This window comes from Lagopus muta, chromosome 3 (assembly GCF_023343835.1).
Source record: "Lagopus muta isolate bLagMut1 chromosome 3, bLagMut1 primary, whole genome shotgun sequence".
Classification (NCBI taxonomy): Eukaryota; Metazoa; Chordata; class Aves; order Galliformes; family Phasianidae; genus Lagopus; species Lagopus muta.
This window is the reverse complement of record NC_064435.1, coordinates 60,582,034-60,600,381: the sequence shown is the minus strand read 5'-3', so window position 1 is coordinate 60,600,381 and position 18,348 is coordinate 60,582,034. Positions and strand designations below refer to the sequence as shown.

At 38.4% G+C, this 18,348-nt stretch overlaps 1 protein-coding gene across 1 annotated transcript in view; it reads left to right on the top strand.

Annotated features, from left to right (window-relative positions):
- The window catches only part of GALNT12 (polypeptide N-acetylgalactosaminyltransferase 12), a 45,474-nt gene extending 27,412 nt beyond the window's left edge, over nucleotides 1–18,062 (top strand). The window contains exons 7-10 of the mRNA XM_048940848.1: nucleotides 719–850; nucleotides 7,055–7,168; nucleotides 13,785–13,940; nucleotides 16,308–18,062. Coding sequence (XP_048796805.1) covers nucleotides 719–850; nucleotides 7,055–7,168; nucleotides 13,785–13,940; nucleotides 16,308–16,445 — 540 coding nt within the window. The 3' untranslated portion in view covers nucleotides 16,446–18,062. The remainder of the gene's footprint in view (nucleotides 1–718; nucleotides 851–7,054; nucleotides 7,169–13,784; nucleotides 13,941–16,307) is intronic.
- Nucleotides 18,063–18,348: the final 286 nt, after the last annotated feature.

The following is an 18,348-nucleotide window of genomic DNA, read 5'->3' as shown; positions in this document are numbered from 1 at the left end:
GGAATGATAAAGAGTGTGTCAGGTGACCTGCAAGAGTCTGGGGAGTATGAGCAGTACATCATGCCTGAGTGTCTGACGTCCCCAGTCAATATAAAGATAGATTTTGAAGACAGACATGAAAAGATGTGAACTACGCTCCTATCTGTAGGCAGGAAAAGGTCTGCACTGAAAGTTTTTCTCTGGCGACTTAAGATTTCATACCCTCCACCCCCAAAACTGTGAAGATCAAAGGAAACCTTAGCAGATTTTACAAATTTCATCAGTTAAGTGGAAAAAAAAAAACAAACAAAACCATCATTATAAGTAGTTTGCAAATGGATGGTGGAGCAATTTTTAATTCTCAAGATTCATTCTCTGCTTTTGAGATTTTCAGTTATCTAGCTGGAAGAAGTAAATTTTCCACAACATTTTCTTAGTCCAGCAAATTGTATTCAGGAATACATGAGGATTTCCTGGAATTTTCTGTCTTTTAGTATATTTTAATATTTTATGCGCACAATTCCGATCTTTTTTTTTTTTTTTTTTTTTTTTTGGTCAATAATAACAAATGTAAGGCTAATAAAATCAAGTCCAGTGCCCAAACATGGGAATTTTTCCTGGTTAAAAGTCCTACTAATCACTTGAGCATATGGTTCCTAATAATGTAAACAGATAATTTAAAAGAGAGCATCTGTTCTGTGTTTTTAATCTTTATTTTAATTAATTTATTTATTTTTAGGAACCATATGGAGATGTGACAGAGAGGAGACTCCTTCGAGAGAAACTGAAATGTAAGGACTTTAAGTGGTTCTTGGAGAATGTGTACCCAGAGCTTCATGTACCTGAGGACAGACCAGGCTTCTTTGGCATGGTACGTGGTGGCTGCAGAGGGAGTCTCCTTGCGGTTTCGTGAGCACTCCTTTTAGCTCACTCCAATGGTATTTTTATGCCAATGACAGCATGGGTTTTTGATAGAGCTGAAGATAGAATCGGTAGACTTCAAAATGTGTTATCTATCAGAATCTTTATACATAGAGATACTGTAAAAATCCTGTGACAGGCGGTGAGAACAGGTAATGTTGCCATGAGCTGCTTCTTCCAAGTGACATCTTGCAAGCAAAGGATGACCCTTTAATTTCTTAAAAACTTGAATAATAAAAAAAGAAACCACTGAAGTTTTCTGATTGTTAGATGTCAACTTGAAAATAGAAACAGTGTGTTTTTAAAATGTGTATTTGCATTTTTTATATGATTAAAACTGATGCCCTGATGACAGGAAGGAGTGCTTATGCTATGTGCTCGCAGATAATACTGAATTCTCTGTGTCAAAACCAATACACTAATAACTTTTGAACATCATTGGTTTATTAGCAGTTCTCACTGGCACAGTATGCATCCTCTTTTCCTTTCTTAATAGACAAGAACTTTCAACACTATTTGCAGCTTAAAAATAAATATGAACTATAGCTTTGTGTATATCATGTTACTGTAATCTCATTTGGAAAGGATGAAGTTGGAGATGATAAAGTAAATACCTGCTTCCTCTGAAAAAATGGCATATACCTGCTGCTTATCATGTCAGGAGAACAAGGCTGTACCTTTCTGCCTGATAAAGATATATAAAATACCTTTTTGACTTTAAATGCCATGTTGACTTTTAAATACTTTGGTTGTAACTCAATCACTCTGCAAATCTAGCTAAGCTGCATTCCAACACCAATTCATCGCACCCAGCCAGTGTCACAACAGTCTTGGTTTACTGTCATTTGTACTTCAGTTACTCACTCTATGCTGTTCTTTTTTTGGAGGAGAAAAAAAATTAAGACTCATCTTTGAGGGCATAAAAAAACACATAGGAAGCATGTCTCCCCACAATCTTCCCTTTGTTACTTGTTGAGCAAGAAACTTCCTAATACAGAAACATCATATTTTCCTCTGAGTAAGCACTGATTAGCAGTAGTGCAGCAAAGCCCTGAAGAGCCTCTAAAAGAGCAGCCACCCTCCTCTGTTTGTCTGTAAACTTGCTCTTGAATTGGTATCTCTCTGCAATCACTGACATGAGAGGTAGTATCCAGCACTATCCAGCACCTCAAACAGGGACAACTTTAGTTCATGCTGCATTGTTTTGTGCTGGATTGTTAAGTGATAAGGCCAAAGACACTAAAAGCAATAAGGCATTACAAAAATTATCTTCCAGAAGCATTTCAGTAGCCTTATCCTTCTCTTTGCCTTCACCCTTCAGCAGCCAAAAGAAAATCTTGACTAGTGGTAGTGATAACGTTCCACTGGTCTTGAGAAAAGATTGGTGCAGGTCTTTTTGAGATTAACTGCGTTGTCATCTTCAAGAAAAGGTTTGAAAATGCCTGGAAAAAATAATTCTTATTCAGAGCTGCTGGAGGTATCAATGTTGTAATTTAGGTGTCCTCTATATATTTCTCTAAAAAAAGTTCTTAAATGCTGCCATCTACTTGTGAGCATAATGGGAATATACCGTTTTCTGGCAGGAAGAATTTAAAATGTGATTAAAGTACAGTTATGCTCAAAGAAAGTGACAGTGCAAAAATGACACTGACTGATTCAGCTGATTTGTGGATATTGAGCCCCATCTGTTAACTTCAGTAAATCACTGATCATGATCATGTTCTTTCCTCCTGTGTTATTTGCATAGTGCTTTTTTAGTTCACAAAAAGACTGTTTAAATGTGTTGGCTTTGTTAATAGCTCTGCCTAGTGTGAGGTTATTAATTGTTCAAAGAGACTGCAAAGGGATATGGGGATTTATTTATCCCCTGGAAATCTTTATACTGAAATTGAAAATCTTTCTAAGATTACCCACAGGTCAGCCACCGGATATTGAAATATATGCAAGAATTGTTGAGTGAAACTCAGTGCCATGCTCTGACAATTAGGCCCTTATACTATCATTTTTTTCTTGATACCTAAATAAGTATTTACCATATCTGTTGAGATTGGTTGTCAGAAAATGTTAGCTGCCTAGAGCTTTATTTAAACATACAGAGTTTTGAGGTTTTTTGCTTGAGCCATGATTGCATTCTTATAAGATGCCTGTGAGTAATATGAGTGCGCTTTATTCCAGAAGAATTTAGCAGAAATAATTATTGAATACCACAGTGCAGATTTCAGTCAGTACTCTGAACAGCCATACTTTGAGAAGGGGTACCATCAATGTTACTTCTCTTTGTTTATTTTTTCTTTTACAACTTAAGTCAGAATTGTCTGTATAAGCGCCAGTGCTGGAACTGTGCAGTTCTAGGTTTCTTGGGGTGAGCAGCTGAATTGCAACAACAGTATCACATCATTGATTCATTCAGAGGGTCTTAGTCATCAGTGTTCTGGTACTGCGTACTTCCTTCAGAGTTGCAGTTAAAGAGTTAACAGAGATCTGAGGATATTGTTCACTTTGTTCTTTTGTCCTTTAAAAAAGATGATTTGAAAATAGCAAGCACTCAGTAAAATTGTTCTCTCTGACTGCTGGGATTGCCTTTGAGGTAAAAGATTATGTTTGGTCAATACAGTGAAGCTGTTGGCTTGTTACAATTTCATGTCTTACTTTGTCCAGATACTAGCCCATACCACTAATGCATCAATATCCATGCATCAATATCCATGTCACAGCAAAGGAACAAAGAGGATTTTTTTTTTATAGTGTGGATGAAAAGAGAGGTTGGCTGTACTCCACTGGCTGTGTTTATCAACTGATACTATGAAGTTTTAATGTGAGAAATCCGTTGTTGGTGCAAGGCTTACAATTATATGAAACATATATACTCTTTAAAAGAAAAATGTAAAGAATTATTTACAGAATGCCAGGTGCATTGCTGTAATTACATACAAGTGTCCAGATATTAGTAAACAACAGATTACATTTCTCCAAGCACTGAAAGGTAAAGGACTGAGCTGAATATTTCAGTAGTTGCTGTTTATGACCTGTCTCAGCTTCCAAACAGAATGGTAACTAAATGGCACTATAGAGTAAACCTGCAATGTTTCACTAGGAAACAAAAGTGGAAAAAAAAGCATAGCCAGTAATACTGCATGAGCAGAACTTCTTAGAACTGAACTATGTGTTTTAATGGGAAAGTGATCAACATTTCTTTTGCTTCTGTTTCTCTAATGCAGCATTCTGCAAAAGAATTAAGGTAAGTCACAGAGAAAATGTTGTTCTTATTGCATGACTTGTTTACAGTGGATATTAGAACAAAGATAGCTCTAGCAAATAGTGGATGATTCTTATTTTGATAGAACTATTGTATGTAAATGGAACTTAGACTGTGCATTCTCTTTAATGGGAGAAAAATATTATTTTCATAAACTGACTTGGAACAGAATGATTACTGATTTTTCTTAGTGTAAATGGTGGTATGATCAGATTTGAAAATCTAATTGCTTTCAGACCTTTGTGTCAGATCAGATCACTTACCTCCTTACTATTTACTATCCCCCTACATCTTAAGCATCGATTAGGCTTCCTGATAAAGTGTATGAAAGAACATCTACCCATGTCTGATAAAACAACCTAAAAGAACCAAGCTGAATTATTGACAATGTATGTGTAGGAACATGGCTGCACAGCACACAAGATTTTATTCCTGAAAAAAAGAAAATGAGAAAGCATGTGGAGTAGCATTGTAGGAATACAGACTGAGTTTTAAACATCTGAAGCAGAGCTTAAGTTAGTAGACTTTTATACCACTTCTATTTTGTTTGCTGTAGTTGGGCATTGTGTAAGGATAGAAGAGTGTTCTTGTGCCTTGTTGGAATAGTTCTGATGGTGCATGGCATTTCAAAATAGGTTATTTAAAATTATAAGTCACAAAAGGCACTTGCTAGAGCAAATGCCAGGGAATGACAGTGAAGGGCGCACACTTGGAGTGATAGTGAAGGCTTTGAGTTGTCTGGAAGGGCACCAAGGACAAGTCCTCTGCTACGATCATCTTCCTCACGGTGTCAGTAGACTGTCAAGCAAAGTCATACACTGCTAAAAATACTAATGAGAAGCCCTCTGATCCTGAGGACAACCACTGACAACAACAGAAGCTGATTTGTAATTTTAGAGATAACGATTCTAATTTTTAAGTGAGTATGACTTTGACTGATTTTTTATCATAGAATATAAAAACATCAGAAGATTATTGCTTTGTCTTGTGGTGTGTGTTAAAAATCATTTGTTTTCTTCCCTGTTTTTGTTTTGTTTGTTTTAAAGTACTTCTTCCTCAATGTTATAAAGGTAAATAAACCATCTTCTTTTGGCAACTTAGGAGTGCAGTAGTATATTCCTTTTAAGCCAAGAAGCAGTGTCAGTAGAAAGAATGGCCAGAGGATTTATTTCACTTCTGGTACATGTGCATGCTAAAAATAAGAATGAATTTTGAAATGTGCCAAATTTGGATGTTGCTGTATCCTTTAATGAGAAAGTTACACCAAATACATAGCAGTAATGTGTTTGGAGAGAAATTAAAACACAAAGCCTTCAGTCCTAAATGTATAAATTTGGCAAATGTACTCCTGTTAATAGCTTTGCCAAGACAGGTGGAAGACCAGGGGGAAGGACGTGCAGGGGGGATAAAGACTGTTCAGTGCAGAGATGTCTAGCCTGCTGCAGCCTCCTGCTTCTTTCTCTGTCTGTAACATGTTCACTTCATGGCACACCTCCCTTCAGAGGGTGGGAGAGGGAGGAAGAGTCTCCAGCCCATCACCCTAGAGCCCCCTGTTCCATGCTGTCCCCATTTCCCTCCTCTCCCACTTATATGTGTGTGTCATCTCAGAGGTGCTATTCAGGTTGTGGTAGTGGTACTTTGGAACTGCTCTATCAAGCATGACAGCCACAGCCCTGTGGGAAGCCCCAGGCCGTGGTAGCACTATGGTTCCCCTCAACCCCTAGTGCATTCCCATCCAAAGCATGAGGTGTGCTGAGAAGTGGCTGCCCAACAGCAGAAGTGGGTGCAAAGCAGCAGAAGGCAGACATCAAGAAGTAATAAAAGGTGATGTTAGGGAAAATAAAACACATGTGGAGTGCAAGTATTTAATTTTCTTATTTCTATGGTTTGTTCTTTGGTGAGTTTGAACCTTGAGGGGTTTGGTTGGTTTTAACCTTTCGCTTTTCAATTCTGTTTGTTTTTTCTCTGCATTGAGAACTGAGGATATAATTATGGCTAGTGGTGAAGAGACGCAAAATTGTACCCTACAGAAGTAACTCTTCTGAGATTTGCTCTGCTTGTTCTTTTTTTGTCTCTGATATAATTACACCCAGTAATGGGGGCATTCAGGTTGAACATGTGTTTACAGAACTTGTTTTGCTCCATGTGTTTTTAAATTTGGTTAAGTGGGTAATACTAGGATTCAGTAATTGTTATGGCATTGTTCCACTTAATTTCAGTTACCTTTGACTCCTGAATACTTAAATGCAAGTCCTTGTTAATTAGCCTGATTTTCTGAAATCAGCTAGCTTAGTATTTTAACACATAATCTAAAAATTATGCATCTATTGTGTCAAAGATCAGCTCTAGTAGTAAAGAACATTTAATGTAATATCTAGTGTCTCTTTCAAAAGACAAATCTTAACCTGTTTTTATGGTTTCTGATCTTAAAATCTGACTGCCTGTTCAACCTCAAGAGGGTACTGGAGTTCTTTTGAGAACAAATTCCTTTTTACATCTCTCATTTGAAAAACTGAAAAAAACTGTGTAACCTTCTTTTCATTAGAAGATTGAAGAGGTAGACCCTGCAGGAATGGAAATGAAAGACATGTCAGATATCTGTTCTGCGTGAGGTGCAGGCTTGCTCAACGTGATAGGAGGTGGCCCCTGCCTACTTCACTTGCAAAACACCCTGGAACATTGTGTCCTTCCTGGGGAAGCCTTCATGTCTGACTGGTTCAATGACCAAGTCAGGACAGTCCCCTCAGTTTTCTTTCACTTTAGTCTGAAGGAGGTGATCCATTTGATCCATTCCAATTCCCGGGAAACAGCTCTGGGCTATAAACCTCACAGCCTAGCAGCTGTAAAGTGACTGCGATGTATTTTCCTTTCTTTAACATATTCTTTTGTTTTGATTAGCTGAAGAACAGAGGAATGGCCAACTTCTGCTTTGATTATAACCCTCCAAATGAACACGAAATAACTGGACACAGGGTCATACTATACCCATGTCATGGCATGGGACAAAATCAGGTAAGGTTCATTGTTTTTATGTTCATTTTGACTAATGGTGTGATTTTGACATGAAAAGTCTGGTAAAAAACATTGCAGTAGGGCTGACAGAATATACTGTCATAGAGAGATTATCTTAGATCTAATTTTGATTCTCCCTCTGGCTGCTATTAATTTTGATGTATCCTGAGGTCAGAATTTCATAGTTCTCAAGATGTATCTACTCAGACCAGGAAATTCATGAATCTCTTAATCATGCCACTACACAGAACTCATTAGCAGGGGTTAATAGGACAGTAGTGAAGCTATATGGCTTATAGGCCAATGTTCACTCGTCTGCAAATGGTCTTGGGCATGCCAGCTCTCTGTAGAGTCCACACTGCCAAAGCCCTCAGTGACATTGGAAACCTCACCTAATTTTGCCTGCATGTGTCATTGTCCTGTTTGTTCTTATCTAACTGCAAAAGAGGTTCAGAACAGCATTGTCTCCAATACTCTGATCTGCAGAAGCATCCTCCTGAGCTAACACTATAAAATCTTGTGAGCACAGATCCTTCCTAATGCTTTAGTTTTTGTTTTCTTGTTTTTGGTAAGCTGAAAATACTTCCTAGTATTTTTTTTTTTTTTTTACATACAGACGGAAACTGTATGACAGAAATTCCCATAAAGCTTTCCACATTAAGACAGAGTAAAAGTGTCACAGAGCACCAAATGCCAATCTACAATGGCTGTTACTCATGGCTTTGAGTAGTCATCTTCTAAAACTGGGGTTTAGTGTTTGACATGTGGCATATGATGTGCTTGTTGGTTTTTTTGCTTCAAACCCAAATTAGACTATCTAGCGTGCTTCTAAAGGCAGGGGTGGTGATACATGTGCGTAGATCACTCCAAAGGTAATGCCTCCTATTTATTTCTGTGGAAACTACAATAGATAAAAAGAGCACAGTAACACATCTGTCACAGGGCAACAAAATGTAATGAGATGTTAATGGGAAAGTTCAACCTTTACTGCCATACCACCAACTTCTGCCTCTGACATCATGAGCCAGCATAGAAAAAGGAGGAGGCCTTACTTTCAGAGTAGCCCTTGTACTTTCTTTTAGCAAGTGCCTACGTAACTATGTGATAGTTTGAACAGTTTAATTGTGCTTTTAGGAAATTAATCCAAACATTTGTCTCAGAATGGAAAAATAAGTTTGGAAAAGGACCAGGGTTATGCCACACAAACATTTTATCAGCTTTCTTTCTGAACTCTGCTTTAAAAAAATGAAAAAAACTTGAGTGCTGAAAAATAAATCGATCTTAAGGAGGAAGTTAGTAGTATGAATTGCATTTTAGGTTTGGAAATAAAAATAAACAACAGTCTGAGAGCAGGGTTTCAGATCCTAGCTGAAGACTGTTTATTTTTGACAGCACATTTATTGCTTTACTATTTAATATTGTTTATTAGTTTCTGTAGTTTGTTTTAACTTTCGTAAGGTTTCTGTCCTGGACTTAAAGCTGAAGGGAAGAGCCTGAAGAGAACTGTGTATTATAAAAGCTAGAAGTATATCAGTAGTGACGGATGTGGACCAAGTAATCAAAGATGCATCACACAAACCCATCTTACTAGCTCAGTTCAGCTCTCTGCCCAAGTTGAGCATGTGTCTCTACATCTACATAGAAAATGAAACCTAGTTAAGCCACTCCCTTATCAGGAGGTGTTTATTACTTTTCTAGACTGAGAACTGTCTACATTTGTGGGATTACCTCCTCACATGCAAAGTCATTTATAGTTTTTTTTTTTTTTAAATTATTTTCTTGCATTAAGCATAACAGAAAAGAGAGGAGTTGAGTTTTTTTATATTTCTTTGAACAAAAGATTGATTTTAGTTTTACCCCTTCCATTCTCCCTCCCCACCCTCCAAAAAAATAAGTAAAGACATAGAGTAGAAGGTAAAAGCAAAAAAGTAGTACAATTTGTAAGAAGAGCTGCCTTACATGGTGACATTTTTAGAGTTGCTTATGAAGCACTTAAAGATGAACTGTAAATTCTCTGTGAAGATATCACATAACTGGATTTTTTGATGCTCTCACATCTCTGCTGATGCACTAGTGCAGTGCATCAAAATTCCTGTGATGCAGGCAGCAGACTGAGAGCAGTGATGCTCTTAAGTTGTGCAATTACTGCTCCCTCTGCTGGCATTCAAGGAGCAGGAGGAAAGAGTACCTGACAGCAGTGTAAGCCTACAAAAGAAAATAAGAGATGATACAAGAATTGGAAAGTCTGCAGAAGGAAGGATAAAACAACAATATTAGTGAAACTGGGAAAAAGTTGTGGATGGGCTGTCCGGAGCCTGGGAAAGACCAAGGTGAGAGAGGGCAAAAGAAATCTGGGACAGAGGTACAACAGCAAGTATCAGGCAGGGAAGAAGTAGCAGTTAGGAGCTCTGAAGAGTGAGGGTGAAAGAAGCAGGATCTCTGGAGACTCGTTTGAATGGAAATGTATAGGAAGACTTAATCAGCAAGTAAATGAGAGTCATGAGTAGGGGTGAAAGCAGCAGTTCTGTAGCAAAAAGTGGGCAGCAGGAAGAACTGTGGGTGTGGGAACAAAAGGAAGCTAAAGTAAAACAAGAATTACATGCACAGTTGAGATGGGAAATGGAAGTCAGGATTCCTGAATTTGCACTTCCTTTTTCTGGCTCACAGAATACTTCTCTTCATTTCCTGATTTCCCACACCTACAGATGGTCATTCTTAAAAGACAACAGGCTGCTCTTGGTCATGTGAATTCCTTAGCCATGCTCAGATCTTCCCCATATACATCCATCCCTTTAACCTGATGGAACTGATGAAAACAAGAAGGTCATCTTCCAGTCATATCAAACTGAGGAGAGCAGGACACTTCACTGCAGAGTTTTGCAGATACTTGCTGACAATGGGTATTTCTGTCTCATCCTTGGAAGTGAATCTGCCAACCCAATCCCAAACTCTTCTGCTTGTTCTCCTCCAGTCTGCTCTTGTCACTCCAATCTTTACCTTGCACAGCTTTAACTCATAAAAAAGCTTCACTTCAGTCTCCTTCTGCATGCCCTGTGTCTTGGCTCTAGCTTCTCCACTCAGTGCTTTAGTGCTTTCTGTTCCACACTGGCTAGCTCCCAGTCTTTCTCTGACTTCCTTGATCTGTCTGTCCCCTCAGTTTCTCCCGGCAGCTAGTCCTCATACTAGGTCATGTTTTGCTCCTTATCACGTGCCTTTCCTTTTCTCATCTATCTCCCTTTTTTTTTTTTTCCCTCTATTATTCTCCTTATTCCTTCCTCCAATTGCAGTGTTTGTTCCACAGTTAACCACTTTCTTCCTTGGGCAGTACTCACTGATGCTCATTCGTACTTTATCTCATGGTGTATAGGGGTGAAGTTTATTCTCCAGAGTACAGCTCAGGAAAGTTATTCTCCAGAAACATCTTGGTACAATTTAACACTAGTGAATGTTAACTTGGTCTACCACATGTATCTTACACACCAGTGCAGCCATCCGAAGGCAAGATATGCTGGTGGCAGGTGGCTGTTTATGTAGGGGTCAACTAGAAAAGCTCTCTTCACTGGAAGCAGTTCTCCAGTTGTGGTGACTTCTGAGTATCTATGTGCACTGTAGCAAGAGAAGAGAGCTCTCTGCTCTTGATTATTTATGAAGTCTGGTTTCTGCTCCAACATTATCTCTCAGAAAGTAAAATCACTCAGAAAATTATCTGAAATCCATGGTAATTTGTCAATCTTTCTTTCCTGAATCCAGTTGCACAATGACGTCCTTAGGGATAGGGTTCCTGCTAGTCCTTTTGAATTGTTTTTGAGTAAGTAGTAAGAAAGCTAACTGTGAGTGGTTAAAAACGAGTGTGTTCATTATAGCAAGAAGTTGAAGATACGAGGCAAAAAATACAGAATACACTTCTGAAGTGCTTGAACCTCAGGCTACTGATGTTTAGTCCAAGTGTCTGTCTGGTTAGGTGAGAGTGGAGAGCTTTGAAATTCAAGACCAGTAAAGCTCATTGCCGTGGCTGGGAAGCAGGACAGAAGGGCAAGTGCATGCTGTAGAAAGCCTGCCTGATATGGGAAGAAGATTGGTGACCATTAAGCAGCCTACTGTGTCTGACAGTATTCCCCTGCTATTCCCATTTAAGGCAAATGGACAGAGGCAAATGAAAAGCTTAGTAAAGTCCCTGGCTTTCTATGATGTTACACTTGGTAGCATCACTGCTGGTTCGTTTGCTCAGAAAGTGCCTGCCACGTACAAGCTTTTGCCACTGCACAGATGAGCAGTAGGTAGCCAGGCATGAAGAGGGCTGAGACTGTGTTCCAGAGTCTGATGAGGCAGCCACCATCCTTGCACCACCATGCCCTTGCGTAGCCACGGCATATCCCCTAAATATCCCAGAAATGGCAGGCATTGGGTAAAAGGCCTCATCAAGTGAGACCTAGTGACAGGAGGTAACAGTTTTAAAGTAAAAACTGAAGGTTTAGATTAGATATAAGGAAGAAATTCCTCACCATGAGGGTGGTGAGGCACTGGGACTGTATAATCATTGGGCAGGGAAATGTGAGTGCTTGGCTGTTACTAACATAGCCTCAGTTCTTAATGTTACCCAGAAATTATTCATTTTATTAGCTCTTCTCCACCAAAATCTGATAGAAGTCCTTGAGAGGCCATTGAGGAAAGATCTCAGTAGTAAGAAGTGCTCTGATCTAGTAGCTGCTCCATCCACTTTTAATGTATCTGGTACCATGAGCAGCTTGCAGGCTTTGGCTGATACTCAAAGCCAAATGTTACTAAGTGTTGCTCTACTTTATAAATCCACTACAGAGGAGGGCTCTAAATGGAACCTTGTAAAAGCAACAGCAGAAAGCATGCTGATCTGCAGCATCCATCCAGACACAACAAACAGCTGTGAAGCTTTTCCTTTATTCACAAGTCATAGTTTTAGAACGAGTACCTCACAGATTATTGTGGTGCCTGGAGAAGCAAGATCTTCATCCTCAAATACGAAATTCGTGAATGCTGAAAGGATAGGGAGCACCAGCTTATTGGGGCAGAAAGTAAAATATTGGGCCAACGTTGCCACTTTTTACTTTTGTTGATGATAAGACATTTCTAGCATAAAGCAAACATTGTAAGGTAGCTTACATCATAAGAGTAGTCCTAGCAATACGTTTCTAGGGGAAATCAAAGTCTCTTGAATGCTATGTCAGGAGGTAGATTTCAAGCTTAAGTTGCTTTTTCAAATCAGTTTCATTTGCTACTTCCTATGATTGAATGATGGTGAAAGTGTTAATTCAGGGGGATCATTTACATCACTGCCCTTGAAAAACAGCCATGAAGCTCTGCAAGCAGTGGGCAGCATTTGCTTATGTACAGCTGCAACTGCTACTTTGGCAGAGAAATTCCTCAAGAGGTTTCATTCATGAAAAGTCTACCACCAGTTTAGCTTAGATCAGATCTCTGGTACCTGGAACTGTGTGCTTGCAGACTTGCTAATCACGCAGTGGTACTTACATTAAAAGTCCATTTTAAGTTTCTCTTTCAAGGCTAATTAGCTAGTGGTTGTTAAGAGTGGTCTCCTGGTAAGCACAAGTATATACTAAGTTTCTGAATTGGTATAGCTCCCTTCACACTGTTTTATGATCACTTTGTTCAGGAGTGAAACAGAACAAAAGAGGATTCCTTCTCTCCCTCCTCCTTTTATTGCTTTCCACTAATGCAGCTACACTATTGGTAACAAGCCATTTTCTGAGGTGCATAAAACCCTTGTCTACCCCACTGAGCATAATCTAAATCTGTTCTAAACACACATCCGTGCACTATAGTTGTCTAAATTATTTATAAGCATGCTAAATACAAATAGCTCTCATATTCTTCCATTTTCTTTAATGAAGTCCAAGATTTGGCAAGTGTCCATGATAAAAATAAAATAAAAAATTAAGGAAAGCTTCAACCATAATTGCTGCGGAAAACAATGGTTTAGGGCATGCTCAGAACATCTCTATAGAATATTGCACAACAAGCAAAGCCCGTAAATTGTCTTTAATAGAGTTCTGCTCATGTTTAAAAGCAGCTGTAGCTGATTTGTTCCGAATAATGTCTTAAAATGTCATGTAATAAAATGCTCATCACTGTGCATCCTGAGTTGTTTTGTAGCTGAATGTGAACCTTGACCAAATTGCATTTGAACTATTCATTGAGAAGCTTTTTAATTAAAAGGAACATTGCTTTGTGACAGCTGAATTAAAAAGTTATACTGTCAGGCTACAAACTGGTTTCTGTCCTCTTTTTAAAAGTGGTCTGAATTGTGAAAGTAGAATATTGCGGCCAAATGCGGTAAGTTCTTTAATGTTGGAACATCTGTTTTCCAGTGCATTTATTCAGCATTTTGATACACTCTTAAGTTCTACCAGAGTAAATCAGTGCTGTGGTGAGATTGATTTTCTGTAAAATAGTAAGCAAATAGCAGCAGTTAAGGCTCCTTGAATATATTTGGAAGATTCTCTCTCCACAATACTAACTTTAATATGTGAACTTCAGTATCTTAGGATATCTTTCCTATAAATACTTTCTTGTGTACATATGAAATTACTGTTGCCCTCTGTTTCTTCTCTCACATTTATAGTTTTTTGAGTACACATCCCATAATGAAATACACTACAACACTCGACAGCCTGAAGCCTGTGCAGCAGTTATTGCAGGGACTGACTATTTGACAATGAATTTGTGTCAAGAAAATATTCACCATGTTCCTGAAAACCAGAAGTTTGCTTTCAGAGAGGTAGGAGTGCCTGTTTGGCACACTTTGGGTTTGTTTTCTTTGGGGGAAGATGTGGGAGAAAAAACTGCTGACTTTTTTGGGGGGAAGGGGATAGGGTGGAAAAAGAAAACAAAACAATTCTATCTTACTGCCTTCACATTCTGGCCACAAATACTCCTATATTTGGACTGGGATTTCGTTTAGATAGGCTCTCTATCTTGGCTTTTAATATGTAAACATAGAACAGGGGAGCAGCAACATGCAGTTGAAGCACATTCCTGCTGAATAGAAAGGCAAGAGGAAGAAAAGCGCCCATCTGTAGTTTCAAGGGAACTTCCATTCCCCTTCTCTATCCAGTCTTAGAGATGGCCAACTTCTGCTCTCCTTTCATTAACTATTATTTCTCAGTATTTTTACCCCCATATATCCTCGATAATTCACATTCACTACCATTGCTTTAAACTCCTCCTTGTTTTTAAGAAGCTGCTGCTTCTCCTCTGCCAACTGTCTGCCCATGAGCATCAGATGTTCTCTCTCGATTTTTCTGCAACATAATGCAGTTGTGTAATTTAATGCTCCATCAGAAAGTACCTTCTGCTTTACTCCTGCCCCTCCATGGGACACATCTTACTGACTGGAGGGACTCAACAAATTCCTTCTTCAACTTAAATGCCTATTACAAAAAAGAAGAAATGCTGAGAAGTACTGAGTGTATTAAAAAAACATAACATGTCATCTTAGAAAACCTTGTGTTAGTAGGTTTTAATCTCTGAAGGAGTTCCTGAATGCCTCAGAGAAAATAAATTGCATGAAAAATGATGGCCTTGGTCAGCTTCTGGGATGTTATTATTCAGCTAAGGGAAAAGGTCACATAATATATCAAAAATATATATTTACATAATGTTTCTACATAATGCATCTAAATTCTACAGGCTCCACAGCTGACAAATTCTTGCCTAGGTACTTCCACTAGTGATAGGAGACAGAGAAAATTCTAAAGAAAAACATGAAAATTACTGTCTCCTCACTGAATCTAGTCCAGACTGAAGCTCACTGAGTAAGATTAGTTAAGAGGTTGGCTTTATCGATGGTATTTCATTTTTAACACTGACTTCATGAAATTTTTCAAGTTCATGTATATTAATTCCTAAGATGACAAATTTTAGATGAACTTCAGTCACTTCATAAAAATAACTGAGAAAACGCAGTTTTGGAATACATTTGGTTCCACAGCATTCCTAGCCATTCACATTTAAAGTAATTAAGTTTCAGATACTAAATCCTCTTTCTTTCTCATGACCGCATTGTTCCCCTGTGTGACTTGAATCTACTGCTCTGTACTGATTCCTCTTATTGTGCTGCATTAAATCAAAATCATTGGTCCCCATGTTTCAAGGCAAGTGATAGGCCAGGTATCAGTACTGCGTATCTCCTGCTTTGTGTTGAAAAATGTCAGACACTAGAGGAGCAGTCCTTAAACAAGTAGCAGGGATGTACCATTACCAGAGATTGGAACAGCCTTCCCAGCAGCCTGGCACCGCATCGAAAGCAAGTGGATCAGATATTGATTAGTCCACGCAGAAGTGTGAATTATCACAAATGGAAACCATAAAGTCATTCAGCAGCTAAGCCTGCGAGCAAACACATGAGCAAACGCACACCTCTGGCCCTTGGAAGCTATGGAGCAAGGTGCCATTAGTGCAACATTCCTGAGGATTGAAGAGCAAGATTTTCAAAGAACTCAAGCATAGTGGTGTCCATCAGGGGTTTTGAAAATAGTTAGGCGTGCGGATGTCACCTGGGCCAAAGACAGGCTCTTGGAGCACAGCTGTTCTCCACAGTTGTTTACACCACCTTATTGCAGCTCAGTATTTTGGTTGACAGCGCTTCTAGATTTGAGTGAGCTATGTGAACTGGAGATAAAATGGTTTTGGAGACTCCTGTAACAGGAAGGCTTGAGGCCTCACATGATGTTCTTTGGGAACACGAGTGCACAGGCCGGTCAGGCCTTGTGCCTTTTAGGCAGCTGTGCTATCCTTAAGCAAATCCAGCTGACTGCACAGAGATTTGAAGGCAAGAGGCACACTTAGAATTTTTTGCTTTTTCCACTACAAATATAACCTGTAAAGAAATGGCAATTTTTTTTGGTCAAAAATATATCTGAAATAGGCAACTAACTAACAATAACTAAATGTACTTGCTACATGCAGACTAAGTGAATTTAAGTAACACATATATTTCACTTTGGTTTTCTCTGCCCATATTGTGATTTAGTAACAAAAGGGAATAAAAGTGAGCTGAGAAAGCATATCGTTTACAAACTTAAGTGTCAGGACATAAGTTTAAAAGTTAGGACTTTTGATAAAGTCCTCTTTCTCTCTTTTGTAGGATGGTACTTTGTTTCATATGCAAACTCAGAAGTGCTTACAAGCAGAGTCAAATTCCTACAATGGTAATCCAGCACCAGTATTACGACCGTGTTCCAATTCAGACTACCAAAAATGGTTCTTCAAAGAAAGAAGTTGATCCAGATGTCATCGGTACATAGCTGAATATGAAAATGTTCTCTTCCTAGTCAGCAGATAGTCAGCCTTTTGAAAATTCTGTAAGTGGTATATTTTTTTATGAGAAGGACAGTAATTAGTTTAAAAGCATTAAATTTTGTGTTTCTGGAGCGTTAAATGGCACTAATTATGGAGAATTACATTAAGTAAGTACTGTGGTTATATCATGTCACAGAACCTGCTCCTCTTCAGTTCCCTTTATTTGGCAGCTACATAACTGTTTCTGAAGTGTCTTAGGTTCTTTTCACAAGTGACAATGTATTTTTTAATCTACTGTGTGAAAGAAAGTAAGGCAGTCAAAATAATTGCACTAATGTTATCTGCCAATAACTTAAAATGTTTATTTTTCTACTAAAACATTTTGCAGTTGTGCCTTTTAACAGATGCTAGTTAATATTTCTCCCCCTCTTCTAAATACCAAGAGGGAGAATATAGGCCAGTTCTGCCCCTAACTGGCTACAACAGACCCCTCACTGAAGACAGTGTGGATTTGCACATTGAGGCAGAAAAGGTTGCATATTTTTGCACAAATAACAATCTAGATGCATACAGATTGCACATTGCTTGACAATACTGTACATTAAATGTTGTGACAATTTTAGTTACTCAAGGCACTTGTTGAGTTTCTAAGCATGCTTAGAATGCTGATTTTGCAAGTAGTTTTTTCTCATCTTTCTTAAAGAAATAAGGCAACAACTCAGGGCAAAGTTGTTTAGCTATATGTGAATCTAAGTGTGCAGCTGTGTCCCAGATTGCACAGCTTACTTCAGCATTGTGTGGATTTTCAACATGCATAGAACTTGCAAGAACAAACCTAGCAACAATTCTTTAAACATGGGAGATTTGTTTCAAAATTACAGTTAGAGAAAATGAATCTAAGAAACTATAACTTTCATTAAATTGTAAACATTTAAATGTTGGTTAAAAATTACTGGGTAAACAAAAAATGTTTTTATAAATTACCAATATGATACAGAGCTGCTATTAGTTAAAAAAGAATGTTTCAGATATAACTCACATTTTGCCTTTTCTGACAAGTTGCTCATGGCAGCACATATAGTTCTATTGAAAACATGGGGTTTAATCTGCTCCTGTACAAGATGTTTACAGCTGTTAAGTGTGGGGTCTGCTTTTACCCAATCAGACAAGTAATGTGTATAGCAGTCAGTGTATTTGGTCATTGACTATCATCATTAAAGTGTTGATTTAATAGTTTCAGCACATAAGGGAGACTTCCTTATCTCAGCTGGAAATGTTTTACACATAGAAGTGTGAAGATTTCAACCATTTTTCCCCTCAAAAGTCTTGGTTTCTTCCATTATTTGTTCTTATTTTCTACATAAAATGTACAGAACTTCCTTTGAATCCTCATAAACTCATGTCATTTTGTCATATCTATTTATATGATTCGGGTGTAGGGGGAACGTTTCTTCCTGTAGTGCATATACATGGAGGTTCTACCAAGACCTATCAAAAACCACATAGATTGAATATTTTTGTGGAGAACTTTAAAGCTCTGTCTCTGTGGGTTGGATTGATGAAATCAATGTTAGAACTAATAAAATATTTTGTAACTCTGTAGAGTGGCAACTGTGGGAGTTTGTTTGTTTGTTTCATATGGTCAGTGGTTTTCTTTTAACCATCCCTCTGATTTCTTAGGCTCTGATCCCTGTAGCAGCTGGGAGAAGAGAACTCTATTTTATGCTCTCTCAAGTTCCCATTTCTCATTAATGCTTTTGTTCACCTGCTAGCAGCAACACTGCTCAGTTTGTGGAGTCACAAATCAAAGCTGTGTGTCTGCATGAGAGAGCTGTTAGAAGTGTACCAACACAGCAAGGTTTTTCTGTTCATTTCTGGTTTTCCTT